Source organism: Platichthys flesus, chromosome 20, assembly GCF_949316205.1.
Source record: "Platichthys flesus chromosome 20, fPlaFle2.1, whole genome shotgun sequence".
NCBI lineage: Eukaryota > Metazoa > Chordata > Actinopteri > Pleuronectiformes > Pleuronectidae > Platichthys > Platichthys flesus.
Genome location: NC_084964.1, coordinates 13,786,955 through 13,806,179, shown reverse-complemented (window position 1 = coordinate 13,806,179; position 19,225 = coordinate 13,786,955). Strand labels below are relative to the sequence as shown.

Sequence of the window (19,225 nt, the reverse complement as noted above, 5' to 3'; positions counted from 1 at the left end):
ATCCTCAGCCTGGTGGTCTGGAGGTTAACACTCGGCAGGCTCATCAAAGTGACATACGGCACAGGCAAAGACATGTAACTGCTTTTGGATATGGGATATAATGAATAGAAATGAGAGGGGTGTAGGTGGATGAAAGAAAGGGAAACAAACAGAGCGGTATCTTGCCTAACCAGATTCCTTGCTCGAGTCCAAATCTTTACATCTTTACAATAAATTCGTAACACGCATTTACGTGTTACGTAAATGCAGCATGTAAACACACAAAGGACACTATCAAAGTAAACGCCGGTGTGCACAGATTGCCTGGGTCGACTTTCTACCTCGAACGGATGGAAAGAAAGGCCCCTGCAGCTATGTGCAGAGGAGGATGTGGCGAGGTAGAAGGCTCTCTACCAACTCTGGCCCCAAGTCGAAAGATGCATCTGCAACGTGGGGTCACGCCTGGTCGGCAGCAGGGATTTACAGGCCCTTCAAAAAGAAGAAGAAGAAGAAGAGCCCCCTCCCCTGCACCCCTTCAAAAAACCCACCTCCCTTCCTTCAGAGGCCCCTCAGAGAGCTGGCGGACGGTTAGGGTCCCAGAGTAAATATATATTTTTTCTCTATCAAAGACACATTTTCCAACCACTGTCAAAGAGGGGGAGGGCGCTGTGGAAGAGGAGGGGGGGGGGGGGGCTACGAGAAGGGAGAGGGAGCAAGAGAGGGAGAGAGAGTGGGGGTGAAGTTTTTCCCCCCTCTTCTCACCCCACTTTTCTCCCACCTCTCGTCCGCTGCTGCCTGCTGGGCTCCAGCAACATCTGGCACTGTTTATCACCTGGCCTGCTGGTTCGGGGGGAGGCTGAGAGGGAATCTCAGTACCAACCTGAGGTCTGCTATGGCTGGGTTAACAGATCATTGTGGTTTATTACAATCCAAGTCCTGTTCTTTGGAGATTTGGCCAGAACGTCTACTGGTTATGACAACGCTGTATGAGTACACTGTGGCATTTATAAAATCAGCTTTGCAAAAAAATTGTAGGCTGATGAAGAAGACTTTGGTCAAGATTAACTAGTGGGCGAAATTTGGCTGTCAAGATTGACAAGGCAGCAAAATTGAATAGAACAAAAATAAGAAACTTGGATGTGTAAGACAGAGTAATAATGTGATATTTCTTGCAATCTTTTCTTAACTTGGGAATTAGTTTAAAATGTGTATCGCTGTCTGTCTCGTGTTTTTCTTTCAGTGTCAAACATCTTTTGTCGCTGCAATCACAGATCTCAGCAGCTTCAAGTGACTTGTAGAGTAACAAACGTTACCTTTAAATCTGTTTTGTACCAACATGCAACGTATACCCTTGAGGTCAAACACGTTAACTGCAATTTTTCCTTTTAAAATACTGAAACCATGCATCCTTTACATCTATGTGCGCGAGCTTGCTCTAACCATGCGGATAACTTTCAATGCCTCTTTCATGTTTTAGTTCAACACTCTACCTTTTTTCAATTAAGCTGCCCCATATATTTACCTAAATATTACTATATTATTATTACCTAAATATGTCAGATTTTAGCTCCATTAATTATTCAGTGGGAAGTAGGGGAAAATGTCTAAAAAACACAATATCTTGTAATGTTTAAGAATGTTAATAGTCAGCAAGGAGAGGTTATGGCTTCTTCCCTGACCCTGAAACACATCCTTCCACCAAGCTGTGTGGAAGTCCCTCCAGCAGTCGTTGTGTAATGCTGCTAAATTACAGTCAAACCAACAAACAAACGCAGATAAAGACGTAACCTCCTTGGCGGAGCTCAAAGGAACAAACTTGGAACCAAAACCCATCTTCTTCAACTCTGGGACGGGGTGAGGTCTGTGTCTCCTCACTTCACCTCACAATATTTAACCATGAATATGTGTGTAAAATAAAGGTACATGCATAAAACTGGAAATCAAATTACATTAGAAGCGACGTGAACGGGGATCTGGTGGCGAGTCTTTCCCCCGAGCCTGGCACCAGAAAGTGACAGACGGAGGGAGCGTATAGGGGAAAGACAGAGTGCCTGGGACAATGAGGCCCATTGATACGGTGGAGACAGGACCGGGTGCCTCCAGCACGCTGAGAACGGCTGACGGTGCACAGAGGCACAATGATTACAGTCTGCATTACAAATGGCTAAAACAGAGCCGCGGTCCAGCAGAGGCCACGGCATCAGGAGAGACCTTGTCCAGAGACGGAAGCGCCACCACCAACTTCTTTTGTTCTCTTTAGGTCTGACTACCAGGAACAGCTTTCAAAAGATGAAGGTGAAGCTGCTTTTCATCCCCTTTTTCAGCTGCATTTCCTCCTTATAGCACATTTAATGAAGGGAAACTCAGCTCATCACTGAAACCCTCAATCCATGTGACAAACAAAGCAGCTGCCACTGATATGAAATGATACTTAATACTTGGCCCAGGAACAAGCACAAAATAATAAAACCTTAACAGAGCCGTGAAATCCCACAAGTACTCACAGCCGCCCCCCCCCCCCCCCACACCTTTTTTTTTTCTTTCGTTCTTTTCCATTTAAACCCAGAGGAATTTCATTGAGTTCTAGAGATAAGGTATGTTGCACCACAAGCGTTTTTCCACACTCTGCAGCTCCTGCCTACACAGCAACGGCCCGCTCGTTCAGGGTCCGCTGTGGCTGGGAGAAGACATTGACATAAGTTTTGTCGCCATCTATGGGGTCCGCAAGGAACTGCACCCGAGGCCATGATAATGCACTGATTTGATCCCGGCATGATGTTGGAAGATTCATAAGACAGCAGCGTTTGTGGCCTTTATGGTTTGATGTTGGATTTAAACGTGAGAGAACAAATTATTCGGAGAGGAAGGGAGATTCAGAATATTCTTCAGGACTGTGAGTTTCTCGTTTATAAGCAAATTAAACTCTTCAGCAGCCCCTCAAATTCATGTACTTACAGTACATCCTTCCTTTTTAGGTTTTCCATTTTGTTTCCCTCTATACAAGAGACTGGGTGTTGAAGAGCACAGGGACGCAGAGACATACCTGTCTGTATGTGCAGATGATGATCTCTCGCAGATGGTAGTGCATGGGGGTCATGGTCTCGCTGATGGAGTCCAGGGCCGTGTCCACCTCCCTCTTCATCCTGTGACCGTCGGGGAGCAGGCGAACCAGCTGCATCACGACCTGGGCGGCAGGGAAAGGCCAAAAGTTTCAAGCAATGTTTGCAAAGCTGTGACAAGACAGAGCAGATTGAGGGGCAGGTGCAGCCCCATTATACTTTCCTCTCATGTACAAACTTTTGCAAATGAATGACATTGGGTTAGGACAGGGCTTAAAGGTATTGCATATTTTATTCCCCCCTCTCTTCCTTCTTCATTTCTTTGAAAATGATTCGAAAAAATAAGTCTCAACACAAGGTTAATTTAGCTGCTGCTCTGCTCTTTCAATCACACAACCGCCCCCTTCAGCGGATGGAGGTTGGCCACGTCTCACAACACAGCAAGGATGGAGGAAGAACTAGAACATTTTAATTCGGTAAAAGAATAGACTCAAAGTGTTAAAAGAAAAAGTGGAATGCTGCAGATTATCTGATATCATATTAATATCAGGGTCTAATATCAACTGCCCGCTCTGATTGGATCAATGAACCAATTCACCTCTCGTTATTGATCAGATCTAAATTTAAAAACAACGTGTACATGTAACAAAATGCACGGGGGAAATGTAGTGGACTAAAAATTACAGAAGATTGCTGATGCAGTTGCAGTTTATTTCTGATCTCGAAGACAAGATCTTGAGCCTGTCGGTGAATAATCCACAATCTTTCTATAGAATATGACTTGCAGTTGAGTTTGCGTGTAAAGAAGAAATCCAACTTTCCTGCCCAGAATTGTTGTTTTATCGGATTATGTAAAATAAATTTGAATTCTCTTTGTGCTTGAAATGTGCTCTGCAGATAAAGCTACAGCAGCATCTACCCCTTCACACCACGTTTGCTGCTGTACCATCACAATGAAGCCGTATTCCGATGAGAGCTGATCAAAACCATCAGGCCAAACGTCAGACATCCATCTTTATGAAACATTTTGATTATGGTTCTGTGCTGACAACAAGATCGCTGCCTGTCAGTCCTGACATGATGTCTTCAGCTACTTTTTGACATGCGTTGTAATACTGGGACGAACTTTACAGAGCAACTAAATGTACGCTACAAGTATTTCATGCCTTCTTTCTCAAAATGGTTTGTTTACACCAAATTCACTGATATAAACTAGGCCCTTTATGCATTTTTTACAAAAACATGCAAAAAGATAACGTCATTTATGTGTTTGTGCATGTCATTCCCTTATGCTCTTTCTATATATTTCCAGGCGGGGCGTTATATAGCTGCACTTCATCAGAAGAAGCTTCCTCCGTCTGTGTCACACCGGGAGGGAGGATTATGTAACACCACAGTCGCACAGAGGGAGGCTGTGGCACCTTTTTCTCGCAGATAAGGCAACGGGAGAAGCAACAAAACATTTCCTCGAAAGGAACTGGTGCCGCACAAGGTTTCCCTGGCGACCACTTTTTGTTTCCCAGAAACTGCGGTGGCTGCGCCGCTGTGAGTGGCATGTGGTCATGTGTGCCTCTTTCTGTCTGTCCGTGTTTACAGTGCGGCGGACACAGCCAGCAGGTTCCAACCACTGATTCAATGTCACAACTCGGAATCAAGAAAGGAACAACCCCCACCAGCGGCGTAAATTCACAGCAGCTTTTCCGAGCAGAGGAGAAAAGCTTTGGTCTCTGGTTTGGTCGTGTCCACGCTTTTGATCACAGGTGCAGAGACAGAGGTTAGGAGGCTAACCAGGACTACACATAATCCTTTAGCACACAGTCGTGTTGTGTGCATTGTCACATAAATCGGAATGCAGGACACCGCGCACACATTGCAGACAGAAAACCCTTTACGGTGGAACACGTGCAGAAATAAGTGGCACTTGGTGACATTCCTACACAACCAGTGGGAGCTGTTTGGGTTGACAGGTGACGTCTCACACAGACAATAACTAGTCAACAGAAGAGGAGTCCACAGATGAAAACTACAGGCAGACAGACAGAAGTAACTAATCATAGTTTTTATATTCAATATCATTAACGTATAATTTGAGGTCTAATGTTCAGTCTTCAAATGTCTTGTTTTTATGAACATCTATTCAAAACCCCAAAAGGCAAATTAAGTATCAAGTGTATTTTCTTTCTTCAAAATTACTAATTCAAACTATAATGACTCAAGCATCTATATAATAGCAGATTTATATGCTTTTGACCTACAGTTTGATTAACTGACTTTTTTTGCAGCTCTTAACAATCTGCTTTACTTTTCAGTTAGCAGCAGCGGTGGTAGTAAATTGCATTTCTTCTGAATATGGGTTTATATTTTATCTTTGCAAGCTGGAGAGGGTTAAGGTTCGATTGCTTCAAGGATACATACCTCGAATTCTCCTTTTGTGTACTTGGCATCCGGAACACTAACAATCTCGTCTTCTGCAAACTCTGGGAAACCCTGAAAGAGAAAGCCACAAGTTTGAAGGTTATTTTAGATGATAAAAGCCTCATTGTGATTTCAGGTGAAACTGTATCAATACACAATGACAGGCGCTTGAATGAAAATGCAGAAGGAAGCATCTTACATTAAAATGCCAGAGAGTCAGAACAGAGATGACCATGGCGGTTGTGGTCCTGCCTTTGCCGTTGGAGCAGTTAAAAACGAAGGCTGAGCGGGAGTCTTCGGCCAAGGAACTCTTCATGGCATCCAGCAGCCTATCGAAATCCTGAGACCAAGAGCACACGCATTGGAAATCAAACACAAAAACAAACACACAGACTGCACAACGACACGTCTTAATTTGACCTACATGTATGTGTTTCATAATGAAATCAACCGATGATACAACATGTCAATGTCGTGTTTAATCATATTCTTCTTTACACATGTTGCATGAAGTCAAAATATAACATTAGATTGATTTCACTGCATCCCCCTTAATTTTACATGAATTCCCACCGATTCAGTGAAAGATTCTAATAGAAATCTGCAATATTAATGAATGACAATAAAAAAAATATATAAATGACAACTGGAATGGTTGAGAAAATGACAGTAACAGTCTTAACCACCAGAGGGAGCACAAGGTTTATATTAATGTCTCTCTTACACTCCACGTTACCAGGGAACTGAGACACTACTTCGGCACGCTTGTATGTTTGTGAGTATAAAGGTTTGTTCATGCACCCGCTCATGTCATTACCTCCTCCCTGGGCGCGCTGCACTCCGGCAGAGGGATGCGTTTGTAGACGAGGCCCTGGTGGGAGCTCTTTTGCTGGTGGAAGATCTCCTGGACCGTCATGCAGCTTTTAAACATCTTCATCTGTTTGTCCTGCTCCAGCGTCACCTCCAGCCACTTCTGAGCTCGCAGGACCGCCTCCTTCAGAGACGTCTCCAGTTTCTACGGGCCACGAGGGGACAAGAGCACTCTCACGTCAGCTGTTTGAAGCTAGGGCAAATCTAGTGTAAAAACCAGTGACTTTCCCAGGCACTCTCGATCATTAATCTGATTGTAAGCGCTCTGAAAACATCTAAAGAGAATCATTTCCACTCTACCTCTATTAGCTGTGGGTCAGATGATGGGATAGGAATGTGCTGGTCCAGGCACGAGGGCTCCCTGGGTGTGAAAGTCTGACCGTTTCCTTCCAACACCAGCTCCTCCTGCAGGTTCACCCACAGCACGTGGCTGTGCTTCCTCTTCTCATCCGTCAGATGGGCCAAAACGGCTGCGGTGGCCTGAGCACAGCAAGTTTTACGATAAGAGGACGGGGAGGTGAAGTCCTGCACCGGCAGCCACAAGTTGGCGTGCAAGTGTTTTTGTACTGTCACAAATATTAATGCAAGCAGGGATGGAAGCATTCTGGTGGTGATTACAAATTTAGAGATAACATTTTCTGTGATGTTGGACATGTGCAAATTCTTTCTTTTACTAATTTTATTTAATATTTGTTCTCTTTCTGATTATTTATAAGAAATGAAACCTCTCGATATGGAAAAATCCTCCAAATCATTCAAGATTATGTTTGGGTTTCATACGATTAAGGGAACATTTGGTATTTGGTATTAATGCAATGCTGCACCTCTGACGTCGGCTGAGCGACTCCATAAACAGGCATCTTGGGCACTCGTCTGAAGTTGACCGCCTTCATCTCCTTCACCGTGCTGAGCACGTCAGGAGCCAAGTACTCATCAGCAACCTGTGCACACGCATATCACACACATAGCATATATGAGACACTGAAGGTTTGGAGGATTACGTGAATGTGTGAGAAGATGATGACTGATCTTAGAGAATGCACATGCACATTGTGTAGCAAGCTTTATCGGCAAGAGACACATCAGCAGTAGCATTTGTTTACATAAATTAAATCCATATCCTGCATGACATGGTTTTGGTTTCTAATTACAGACACAGATATAATATACAGAATCATTTTCCTCACCAGGACGCGGGCTCCCCTGGTGACCAGCTCAGCCGGTGCCGACAGCTCCGACAGGTCCATACGGGCCAGCAGTCTGTACAGCCACGCATGGCAGCACATCCACTGGCTGAAGTTGGACACAAAGGCAAGAGGATACTGCAAAATGCAACAGCACAAATAAAACGTTTATTTCATGTCTTCCAATCTCCGGTAAATAGGAATTTGCATCAGTAAAGATATTCACACGTCACCTGTTCGTGAAGGTACGCGTTAAACACAATCAAGTAGAAGTAGCGCTCCAAACTCTGCATGGTGCGGTTGAGAAAGTAGTCTTTGGTGCTGCTTCCCTAAGAAAAGAATATAAGTTTCATTGTCTGCCCATGGTAACAACCCATTGTTTTCCTTTATTTCTCCAGTGAAGCAGCTCAACTCAATCTGCATTAAAGATCCCATTGAGATCGCCCTGTCAAAAATTCAACTCTGGTAATTAAGTGCTCCCTCAGATTGAGAGCCCACTTTGAAAAGGACGTTTTACGCATCATTACACTTAGTCTCACTCTTACTTTATTTAGCAGAGCATTAACTGAGCAGAAGAAGACTTTGGAAATCGCAAGCCAGCAGCACATAATCACCACACTTACCTGTATTTGATAATCTTCTCCGATCCCTTCCAGCTTTCTCTTGTTCTCATGTATCGCTTCTTTTATGTTGTGCATTTCTGAACACAGGGCGATAGCCTGGTCAACCTGTCGGATCCAATCAATACATTGTAATTTGACCTTTGTAAGAACGTATGTATAAAAATACTTAAATAATCGTGCAAATAATAATAATAACCTATTTGTCCTAAACATAAACAACATATTGACACTATCATAACATATTTGAAAAGATGTTATGATAGTGTCAGTAATCTGCTTTACCTCTTCCATGACCTGCTGTCCATTCGGCAGCTTGTTGATCAGAGACTGGATGACCTGGAAAAGTGGTTTAGGCTCTGAAGCTGCTGCCTCCTCAACCCTGCAACACAAACCAAACATGGTCAACTCCAATCTCAACCGACCTCCAGAAGAAAAAGAACATGATTTCACAAAGAAACAGGATTTTCGAATCTCCACCACGAGACTATTATAACATTTGTGATGAGGTCATTCTCCCAGTTTTCCAGATGCGTCAGAAGCAGAGTTCTTACTGAGACGGCGGCTGTGAATCCCCCCTCAGGCGATTCATGACCAGGGTGCCCAGGATCATGGCAAGGTTGGTGCGGCCGACGCCCACCTGGCAGCTGAAGAGCAGCGTCGGCAGCGGCCGGGATGCATCGTGGCCCAGGGACAAGCTGGGACTCTCCTGGAAAACAGGAGCACATGTGGAGGAGAGAGTCAGTCGTGCTCAGCAGTGAGTAAATGAGGAAATTGACATTTACACCAAACTCAGCAGGTATTGCCAGTAGAGGAGCTTGACTTTCAGTTGTTTTCCCCCGGTGCATCATGTAAGACGTCACCATCGCTCTATAAACTGAGGCGCTCGCTCACCTCGCTGTCTCCGGTGCTTTGTTTCCATCACTGCCGATCAGAGTCTATTAAAACCAGCTACTTATTAGACACGGGGGCTTTACTTGCATGACAGATATCAGGTTTAGTGGATCACAGGGTTTACAATTTTGAAAGTATGAGATGAGAAATTAGATTTTTAAAGCAAGTTTGAAGAGAATTGGGAAGAGTTGGATCTTTCAATAAGGAGGAAAATGTCATGTGATAAATATTGCATGAGAGAGAGAAAGGGTCTCACAGGCCTTAGCAAATGCTGTGATCCAAACACTGTTGTAAAAAAAAGGGAAACGCGAGCTACTTTCCAACCACAGGGAACTGGACCGGCTGCTGCAAGTCACTCCAAAAAAGGGCAAAACACAGGGAAAAGAACATCCTGTGTGAGTGAAGGGCAGGACGGAAACCAGACTGAGCGGTGACCAAAGAGAGGACGTGAAGTTGAGCACAAGCTGCAGGTTCTCTGCCATTTTTATTTCACATAGCTATCACACTTATCACAATCATATTGTTAGCACAGGCAGGACGGAATCGAGGCCAAATGCAGTAAAAGAAAAAGAAAAACTCTACGAGCTTCTCTCTGGTGAGAAAGTCCAGATGCACCCCCGGGCCATATTCCAGCCATTAATAACTTTTAACGACACATCAAGAACAGCACGACCAAAAAAGGTTAATTTAATCGGCGGACATTCGCTGTGATTGACATTTTTACGCGAGCTTACCCTGAGAATGTTAACAAATGCGTCAAAGTCTTCTTCCAGCGGCGCTCCCTCCGTCGGTAAAGGTAATCTGTAATACCTGCAAGACAACAGATTGTCACAGAGGGTCGAGGCTGAATCTGTGTTGTGTCAATATCGTCTTAAATGTGGGTCAAGACACACTGCACGTAAACATTTGACTTAAAATAAGACCGGACAGCTGAGCCCCCTCATGCTTTGTTTACTAATTTCCCTAAGTCTCCGATAGTAACCTCGTCCAGCGACTAACAAGGGATGATGGGAAAGAGCCGAATCATGACATGACATGATATATGCTCCTTTGAAATATCCACCACCTACACTTCTCATACTATAATAAAACATCCTGCTGCTTTCGATTCTGCTACAAAACTTTAGAAGTGTCTGTGATGAGGCTTCAGTCTCCTCAGGGAACAATTTATCCTCCTGCTCTGGAAACATTGCGAGCATCCTGAGACGTCTCAATAAAGCCGTTTGCTGATCTGATTGCAAACAGGATGCTGCCAGCTTTAGTTTTTAAACACCCCTCACTGCACTATTTATAACCCGCCCTGCATATTCTGAAGCATTGAGCCATGGTTCTGTCTGAGCTGACATGAGAGGCGAGGAGGTAATAAAGGGGCAACGCAAACAACCTGTAGGCCGGCATGGTGAACATGGGCCTCTTGTAGACCTCCTCTGTCACATGGATGTCCTCCTCACACGTGATGGAGATCTTCTGGGGCTCGTCTTTGAAGAACTCTATGTCATTGTAGACGGAGAAGATGTTTTCGTTGAGCATGGCGAAGTCGTGGAGCTGCGGGGGAAGTGGGAAGTGTGTAAATACGGCTACATTCATTTGTGTGGTACCAAACAAAAACATGGGCAGATGGTGACTGAGTGCGCCTTCGTCACCTCCTTCCTGACGGTGAGCTCCAGGCTCTCCACCAGCACCTCCTTTTTCAGGCCGTGTAGGTTCTCATGTAGGTTTTCCTTCCTCCTGGGGGTGTACGGCACAAAGTCGTCATCCTTGTGCAGGAAAACCACCGGCTCCTCTCGTACACAGAAGAATATAACCTCCTGTTTGCAAAAGCACAGCAAGATATGCATCAAATGATCAGTTTAAGAGCTAACGCTCGCTGCCTTTCGTCCGGCCGCACCGCTGCCAAGAGCGACTGGAAACAATCTTTTGTCATATGACATGCAGCACATGAGTAAGGAGTTTTCAAGAGGCCTCACGTATAATTTTGTCAATTTAATTTCAATTACGGTCAGTTTCTCGCTGCTGTAAGCAAAGACGAGAGACTACTTTTCCACTGGCACACAGGACCACAACTTTCTGTTTGCTCAGTTATACAATTCAGCCGCAGCCTCCGCTGAGCACTTGACTCCTCAAATATTTACTGACAACACGGCTAGAGAGAGCCCAGGCAGAGCGATCTACCAGTTAACCTATCAACCATTCATCCCAGCTTTAGTGGAGTTTCTTGGATACTTGTGTGCATAAAAAGAAACTCATAGTGACCTTGTGTCCTTCCACCTGGAGCCTCTGGAGGACCTGTTTGAAGCCGTTCAGGCTCGGCTGACCCATCCCGTACAGAGGGTAGGATCCCTTGACTTGGCGGAAGTTGGGCGCCCCATAGCTGCCCGTGGTGTTCAGGACATCAGCCTTGCTGTACACGTCCTGGACCATGAAGTACTCCCCCTGGAAGGCAAAGACCCTTAATTCATTTTCAGAGCATGACCCTGTCCCAACGAATCCTCCAAAATCCCCTCGAGCATTCTTTAGCATTTTTAAACTCTCCAGAGCAAATATCTCAACAGAAAGGTGGGTGTGAAATGAACTCATTTTCACATGTTGATTTGATTTAAGTTTTGTATCTGAATTTAAATAATTTCTTTAATTATTTTCTCCCCAAACTCAATTACAAAAAGTCTAAATCTCTTCTTTGTCCTCTTTCTGTCGACAAACAACAACGCGGATACAGTCTGGTTACTCTGTTGACTCAACAGATTTAATCTCTGCTCTGTCACCTCCATCTGCCCAGGATCCGCTGAATTGTGTGTCAGTGGAGCAGATTTAGACAATTTCTATTGTAGTGGTAACGGCTTGATTGTGCTTATTAAGGGGTGAACATTAGTGACAAGGGTATAGTTCCAACAACTGGCTCCATGTTGGTTAAACAAAAACACACTTAGAATTCTTGAGTTCTGTTTCAATAAGCAGATTCACATTCAAAACATGTGGTAGATAAATCATTTTAGTTTTCAGGAGAGGGAGGACGGAAGGCCAAAACAGAAGGGACTAGATGTGTCTTCAAATTCATCTGCCTCAATGTGGACGCGCTTTAGCTCTAGATGAATAATAATCTCCGTCCACGCTCCCACACTTGAAAACACATGATTGGGAAGAAGATGGTTTTTCGCTGCAATTGGTTGCTTGGTTACAGAATATATGAAGGAGAAACACAGCGGTGAAAAGAAAGACGAATGATTTCACTTCTCGGATCAACGACACGGTTGGAGCTGTTACGTAAAGTGACCGTTTTACATGTTTTCGGCCTCACGGTGGGTAAGTAGGGACATTCCAGTTTTGCCCCGTCCACACTACAACACAGCTCCGGTGTTTTCAAACTAAACCACAGCGTTTCAAAGCTTCTTTGATTTTTGGGGCTTTTAAGCTTAGACTGCAGACGTAAACATAGCAACAGCGATGTGTTTTAAAACTGAAAAGGTGTGAATGCAGCCTGACTGGTGGTGAAACAACGGCCCCGTCCACACATGTAAACAGAAGCTGTGTGTTAACACTGCCTGCTGGACCAGCCACAGCAGACGAGGGGGCAGAGCACTTCAAAGCCCCGATAGGAGGGTGACAACGAGTCCCGTTTCAGCGTCTGCGCCACATCATAAAGCGACGCATGACAATGTTCCTGCACCGTTCTGCAATTTTGACACGGGAACGTGAAAAGGGGCCGATATAAAAGACAGGTGAGACCATTCCACTTCTTTTTCACGACAGTGCTTCTCTTGGCAGGGTTGTTCCTACCTGCACCAGGTAGTGCTCGGGCATGGTTTCTGATATCCGCCCGACTTTGTAGTTGGTCTTGAGGATTTCATCGTGAATCTGGAACTCCTGTCTGCAATTATACCTGTAAAAGAGAACAACACAGCAGGTCTGGGAGGTGAAAAGAGGTCAATTCAATTATCAGCCAGTATTTGCCTGGCCCGGATTGACAAATGAGATGATAACAGGGGCAAACACACGGAGCGGAGGCTGGGGGGAGGTCACCGCAGTGATCAAAGGAGATTAACACCCAATTGTGAGAACGCGGATTCGAGGAGGGACTTACGTGATGACGACAGGTGCGACTTTGTTGGTGATAATGGACTTGGCCTTGTTGTTGTGGATGTTGACTGTCTGAAAGGGGCTCATGGTAAGAGACTGCCTGCTGTCGGCCATCCCGTTGCTGTGGACACTCTCCAGTGGCGAGGCTGCGGACACTGGCTGCGGTGCGGCACTGGCAGTTGTACCCATGCTCCACAAGCAGCTGCGAATGACATCGCGGCGGACTCAGAAACAGGAAGCAAACACACTCGCACACACATGCAGAAAGGCCGGCACACGGCCGCAACACACACAGAATATTTGTGGAGGGACAACACAACAAAGTGAACCCCACTTCCTCACTGGATAAAAAAAAACATACTGATATTTATATTTGTGTGTATTAGGATTGTCAGACTTTTGGTTACAACTGAAGTATCTCAGTAGGGATTTTCGAATGATTGAATCTAGATGGTGAAACATTATGATCGACTCTGACTATTTCTTTGGTTTTCTTGGTTGTTATTGAAGAACTACAGTATCAACTTCCCAGAAACAGTCATGGTCCCCAGAGGATAGTTTCAATCCTCTCACCTTTGATGTCAACCCGTCGTAAGGTAAACATTTCTATCATGTGAAAAGCTTTTTTCAGACCTGCATGATCCAGACGGGCTGCATGTTACAACGCAAATGTTATGTGTAAACAAAAACATGTGGATTCTGCAGCAGAATATATACATCATGTCCTGCATCCTGAACGCTCTACCCAGACACCACCCCTTGCCTGGATGCTCCAGAGGTTTCCCTGTTGTTTTGAACGTGTTGGACAATCTACTGCTACGGTCTCGGAAACAAATCCTGGAGATATTTTCCAGATTTTGCGTCTGAAAGTGGCTTAACACTGTGGTTTAAGGTCAACTACGTGTAAAAACAAAACAAAGGAAATGAATGCTCTCTGTACCTCTACTAAAGGTTTTTTATAATGTACTGGAAACAAATATCAAAAAGAAAATTTTTGATGCAGATTGTGTGACAGTATTTATATTCAAATCCTACAACTTGATACGGAGCACTCAGACCCCCACGCGAGCCAGCCGCATGTCTGGAGCAACCCTCCTCCCCTTTGAATAAACAAGGAGCCTCGCAGGGAGCTCTGCAGATAAACAAGCCCGTCTTCCGACAAGCTCAGGAACAACACTGCTCCTCGACATCACTCACAACATGCGGCTGATCAGGAACCCAAAGCGTCTGAGGGGCACAATCACGTAAAAAGACACCCTTCCCTAATAAAGCACAGTATGTCACCCTACACAAAATCATAGCTGCACACACTGTCACACTCAAGATGCAAAGTGTTGTCCAAGAGCACAGAATCAATCCCGCATCAATATCTACTTCATGTGACACAGCAGAGCGACACGTCTGAGCTCACAGCCCCTCTGTGTGATCTGCAGCTTTGAACCGACCGCACTGTGATTGAGCAGAGAGGCCCGGTGTGGAGGAGACGGATGAGTCACCACTACTCTCGTCTTTGTTGCGCCTGGCGCTGAGTGGGCAGGTCAACATTGTATTGATTCTCTTCTCCAGGGTCAGACAACAAGATATCCAGTTTCTTTTTAATCTTTCTGCTGACAGAGATTTTGAAAGATTTCTAAAAAACATGCTTTTACAGCTTGTTACAAATCATATAATCACGTAAATGCAGAGAAAAAAGAACCGAGAGTAAAAAAGAAGTTTAGTCTCTACCCAGTAATAAAACTTCCATAAAAGGAAACTAAGTTTTCAAGAACACTGTGCCCCAGCCGCCCAGATCTATTTGAGTCCTAACCACATACCAAAAGCATCTCCGTTGCCATCCTTTCTGTGACTACCACAAGAAAAACAACAAAAACCTACACGCCAGCAACAATCCACCAAACTCGGACATCTTACGTGTGCAATGTGGAGCGATCTGAGCTCGCAGACCCTTTTCTCCGCTGCTTGTTGTCCGCCATGGTCCAGAAAGAGTGTGAGAACTTGGCATCCAATCCAAAGAGAAATCTTCCCTTTCTGAATCCCCGTGCCCACCCCCGCTCAGTGGGAAACACCCCTCGTGGGAGCTCAAAGCGCTCGGCCGCTTGGCACAGTTGGGCAAAGACTTCTTCCGAGAGCTCTCAGGCCACGTCCTCCACGTCCCCCGTCTTATCTCCTGTCTGATGTTGGGGAGTCGATTCATGCGGCAGACTCGAGTCTCCACTGAGGGGACCAGGGGAAGTAGTGATACATCTGGCAGCCAGATGGCAAAAGTTCAGCTCTCTTTCACGAGGACAGGCTGTGCACAAAGACCACACAGTTGACTGTAATACTGTACGGTCAGGATGTCACTGTTTTTTTTTATGTGAAATTTGAACTGCAGTTTGAATGTGGGACAAACTTAAGTATTGGAACTTTTAACGACCTGATTGAAATCTAGAAGTCCATCAAAGCATTTAAAGAAGTTTGCCGTGCGGTCCAGCAGAGGGTGCTCTTAAAATTCATTTTGATTTTGTTGAAACGAAAAATGTACCAGTGTGCTCCCCAAAAGTTAGGGCAAAGCATGTCAATGGCTGGTTACACCATAAATTTCACTTCTTCCGCTCTAACTGCGGGATGAATTGTTTTGTACATGCCTTCCACAATATAGTGGAACACAAACACTTAAATGAAAGTAATCGATTGTCTCACAGTAAATAAGTTTGCTACTTTTATTTGAGCCTGTTAATTCATTGCATTGAAACAAAGCATCGCAATATTTAAAAAAAGATAGATGTGTACTGTGTTTCCTTGACTTCCTAGCAAACTATGTTCGTTCCCTGTCACTTTAAGAACATTTAATCAGTAGGTTCCCTTCACCCACCACCACAGTCATGCATGATAATATGCGTGTTCCTATGTGGTTCAGTTGAAGGTTATAAAACACTGATGACAGATTCTCCCAGTGGTCCACACGCCAAACTTATATGTAAAGTAGTTCTTCTATGAAACGATTGAGGGTTAGATGAGGCGAACTGACTCTCCCTTACAGAAACTTCAGTTTGACTGAGGTCGTAAATAGTCCTGCTTGCTCACTGAAAGGCATACATCACAAACCCTACTGTGTCTACCCTATAGCCTGTGACATCAGCTGTGAGACCATACACCAAGAAGTACCTGCTACATGCACGCCCAGCTGGTCAGCCACGCGGCATTCAGCATGGGCAGGCCCCGCTCAGCGCGTGGGCAGCCGGGGCGGAGGCCTGAGTAGAAATAGCCCTCAGTCATAAACATCCTCCTGGAGAGCCAATCACGACAACTCATCAGAGAGGCTGTTTATCCCTCACGTTACTCAAGACTAGCGTCGCCCTGCACGAGGGGCCAATGAAACGACAAGACAAACTTACGACAACATGATGCAGCAGTGAGGAAATCGTGTCTATGACACCGTGAACCGCTGGTCAAAGTTAACCAGTGGCCACTAATATTTAAATCCACGGATGGAACAGTTCGACAAATTAAAACCATGGAAACTGGAACCTCCTGCCAGCCTACCAGCTTTGCTCCATTCAGTGCTGCCCCATTTAAATTCAGCCGGTGTCCCAACTTTGCAGTGTAGGAACGTCTTCAGACAAAAGGGCCCGAGTGCAGACAGGAAGAAGCATGCAGCTGCAGGATGCATCTGCTGGTGGCCCCGAGGAAGGATGCAGAGCGCTCTTCATTCACGAGAGATGCAGGGGTTCAAGAGGTGGGTATCACGTTGTAGCGCTGAGAGGATCTTATAACGCGGACTAGCAAGAAAGCTCAAAATGAATGCAATTTTCTTTCCTGGCAAAACTGGATACAGGGGCACTTTGGTCTCCACAGAGGCCACTCCTTAGATCTTGCAATGTTAAGCCCGAAAGCCTGCTGACTGCGAAAAACCACATAAAATGACTGTGTGTGTAGCTTTAGAAATCTGACAACAAATCACGCAAGAATGCTGCAAAGAATCCTCAGGATTTGTCTAACACAATTTAAGTCCAAATAAGCATCCGGATTATTTTGGTCTTGACACAATGACCCACAGTTTCTCACTCATCACAGGATACTAGACCAGCAAAGCCCTTCAATGCCACCCGGTCACACACCCCCCAGGCAGAGGAAGAGTATGCACACCTTGACAGGAAATGCTTAGTAATACGCTCTGTAACTTCCTCCCTGCAGCTGTACACATATTTCACCAATGAGGTTCAGGGTTGCATACACGTATGGTTCCACAGGACACTGCAAGATCCTGAGCTAAATATCAGCATTGTGCGGAAATTAGCTCAGCGCTTCCTTTGTGTAAAATCGGTCGGCCTTTTCCTTCAACTGTTCCAAAAAACCTTATTGTGAGATTGTGTAAACGTACGGCTCCGATGTTTGTTTTTGTCCAAAACAAATCACCCAATAGTTGGTTCAGAAAGAGACTGTGGTGAAAAAGGAAGCCATGCGATGCATTGTTCAAGGAATGCATTTCCAAATCTGATCAAACTACCCAGAATAGGTTCTGCCCTGGCACACAGCTAGTCCAGATTAAAGTGCCCAACACGAATTTTCAAATCTACTGGGACAAACACAAACTTTGCCACAGTGTGAATATGACACAAATCACAGGAATAACTTTTAGCCTCCTACATTCTTGCTTTCATCACAGTTTGACAGTGAGCTGCTAAAAATGGTGTGCGATCTATTTTTAAAACGCTGCCTGTAATTTATTTCGTTTCAAGATGGCAATTTTATCCCCCTATGATTTCCAGGCTGCAATAACGTGGCTTTCCTTTTTCTGAACCCCAGCGTCTGACCACACTATTTTGTCAGAAGCACCCTGGAGACGACTGACAGCATTTTTTTTTTTTTTTTTATTTCCCTAAACTCTCATTCCTTGGAGAGAGAAACCTCGGCTGCGGCAGATTTCTACACTGATTTGATAACCTGTTTCCTTTCGCCTGCACACTCGGATTTGAAATTTGTAAGCTGGTGTGTGTGCAAACAAACCCTGAGTGAGCAGCTTCCTCTACTGAGTTGGCTTGGGACGCGGGGCTCCTGTCAAGCAGGCGCTGGCCGTTTGGTACAAAGGAATGAGAGCTGATAAACTTCATCACATGCCAAGAAGAATGTAGTTATGAGACGATCAAACATGGCTGGCGTTGTAGCAGAATATTTAAGCCAAATGATGAACTCTAAAGATAAAAAGTGGCTTTTTGTCCCGTAATAGATGAACTAGTTTAAAAAGGCTGCACAGCTCAGTCATTTCAATCTGAAGTCTCAGATTTAATCATAAACATGGTGTGCCATTTCCTTTTGGATCCTTCCGAGACATGCCGATGACCTTTCTAACGACCACAAGCCTGCAGCGGGAGGCACGTCGTAAAACAGAGAATATAGAAGAATCAAAATTGTACCTGGCATTCAGCTGTCCAGTCCACCATCCGAGAGGTGCTTGAGTTTCTGAGGGAGCGCAATGAGGGAAAAAAAAAAAGAGGAGAGAGAATAGGGGGGTTAAAAATAAACCAAAATGACAGCTCTCCAGCAAGGCAGCGGCACTGGTCTCAGTCGGACATCCTCGCTGGCATCTGATCTGTCGCTCTCTGGGCGCTGATCGCACTACGGCAGGCGGCGGTCTCGCATCATAACGCGTCCTAATAACGCGAGTCAATGAACACGTCCTTCAGTGAAGACAGATCCCAGACAGGCACTAAGCGGGAGAAGGCAAGGGTGGGAGGGGAGTGGAGGGGGGGTGACACAGCTCTCTGTCTGAGGTTTAGATGTGTGACAGCATGCTCCCTTGTTTTTTTTGTTTAACTTTTTTGAAAGCAGGGCTGCTCGTGTATACTAAGGTTTGTGTGTTTGTGTGTGCATGTGTAAGCGTGCACGTGTATGAGTAAAGAGGATGTGGAGGCGGACCCGCGGAGGCTTGCTCATCCTCCACTTCACTGTCCAATCGCTATCAGAGCCTCCTGGCAACACACCGCCTCCCACACATGGCAGCCCTTTGAAACAAGTGTCCCTGACACACAAATTAAACCTGCACTTTACTGAACTTATTACAGTTAGCCCTCAGCCGCTAGCCCTGATGTAAAGTAGACCTGCCAAGGGGCTGACAATCGCTAACAACTGCACACAGATGACATCACGT

The 19,225-nt window shown here is 45.2% G+C and overlaps 1 protein-coding gene across 2 annotated transcripts in view; it reads right to left on the bottom strand.

Moving 5' to 3' along the window:
• Window positions 1–18,865, bottom strand: part of pald1a (phosphatase domain containing paladin 1a) — a 40,612-nt gene extending 21,747 nt beyond the window's left edge. Inside the window, exons 1-18 of one of the 2 annotated variants that reach the window (XM_062413636.1) lie at window positions 18,492–18,865; window positions 13,100–13,297; window positions 12,796–12,898; window positions 11,275–11,454; window positions 10,665–10,829; window positions 10,406–10,566; window positions 9,756–9,831; window positions 8,682–8,836; window positions 8,413–8,509; window positions 8,131–8,235; window positions 7,741–7,836; window positions 7,511–7,645; window positions 7,148–7,264; window positions 6,624–6,803; window positions 6,271–6,468; window positions 5,653–5,793; window positions 5,454–5,525; window positions 3,023–3,163 (exon numbers count right to left, since the gene is read on the bottom strand). In XM_062413636.1, coding sequence (XP_062269620.1) covers window positions 3,023–3,163; window positions 5,454–5,525; window positions 5,653–5,793; window positions 6,271–6,468; window positions 6,624–6,803; window positions 7,148–7,264; window positions 7,511–7,645; window positions 7,741–7,836; window positions 8,131–8,235; window positions 8,413–8,509; window positions 8,682–8,836; window positions 9,756–9,831; window positions 10,406–10,566; window positions 10,665–10,829; window positions 11,275–11,454; window positions 12,796–12,898; window positions 13,100–13,284 — 2,307 coding nt within the window. In that variant the 5' untranslated portion in view covers window positions 13,285–13,297; window positions 18,492–18,865. Of the gene's footprint in view, window positions 1–3,022; window positions 3,164–5,453; window positions 5,526–5,652; window positions 5,794–6,270; window positions 6,469–6,623; window positions 6,804–7,147; window positions 7,265–7,510; window positions 7,646–7,740; window positions 7,837–8,130; window positions 8,236–8,412; window positions 8,510–8,681; window positions 8,837–9,755; window positions 9,832–10,405; window positions 10,567–10,664; window positions 10,830–11,274; window positions 11,455–12,795; window positions 12,899–13,099; window positions 13,298–15,006; window positions 15,069–18,491 lie in introns of those variants that run through there. The other variant, XM_062413635.1, reaches the window with a different exon arrangement.
• Between the last annotated feature and the right edge of the window lie 360 nt (window positions 18,866–19,225).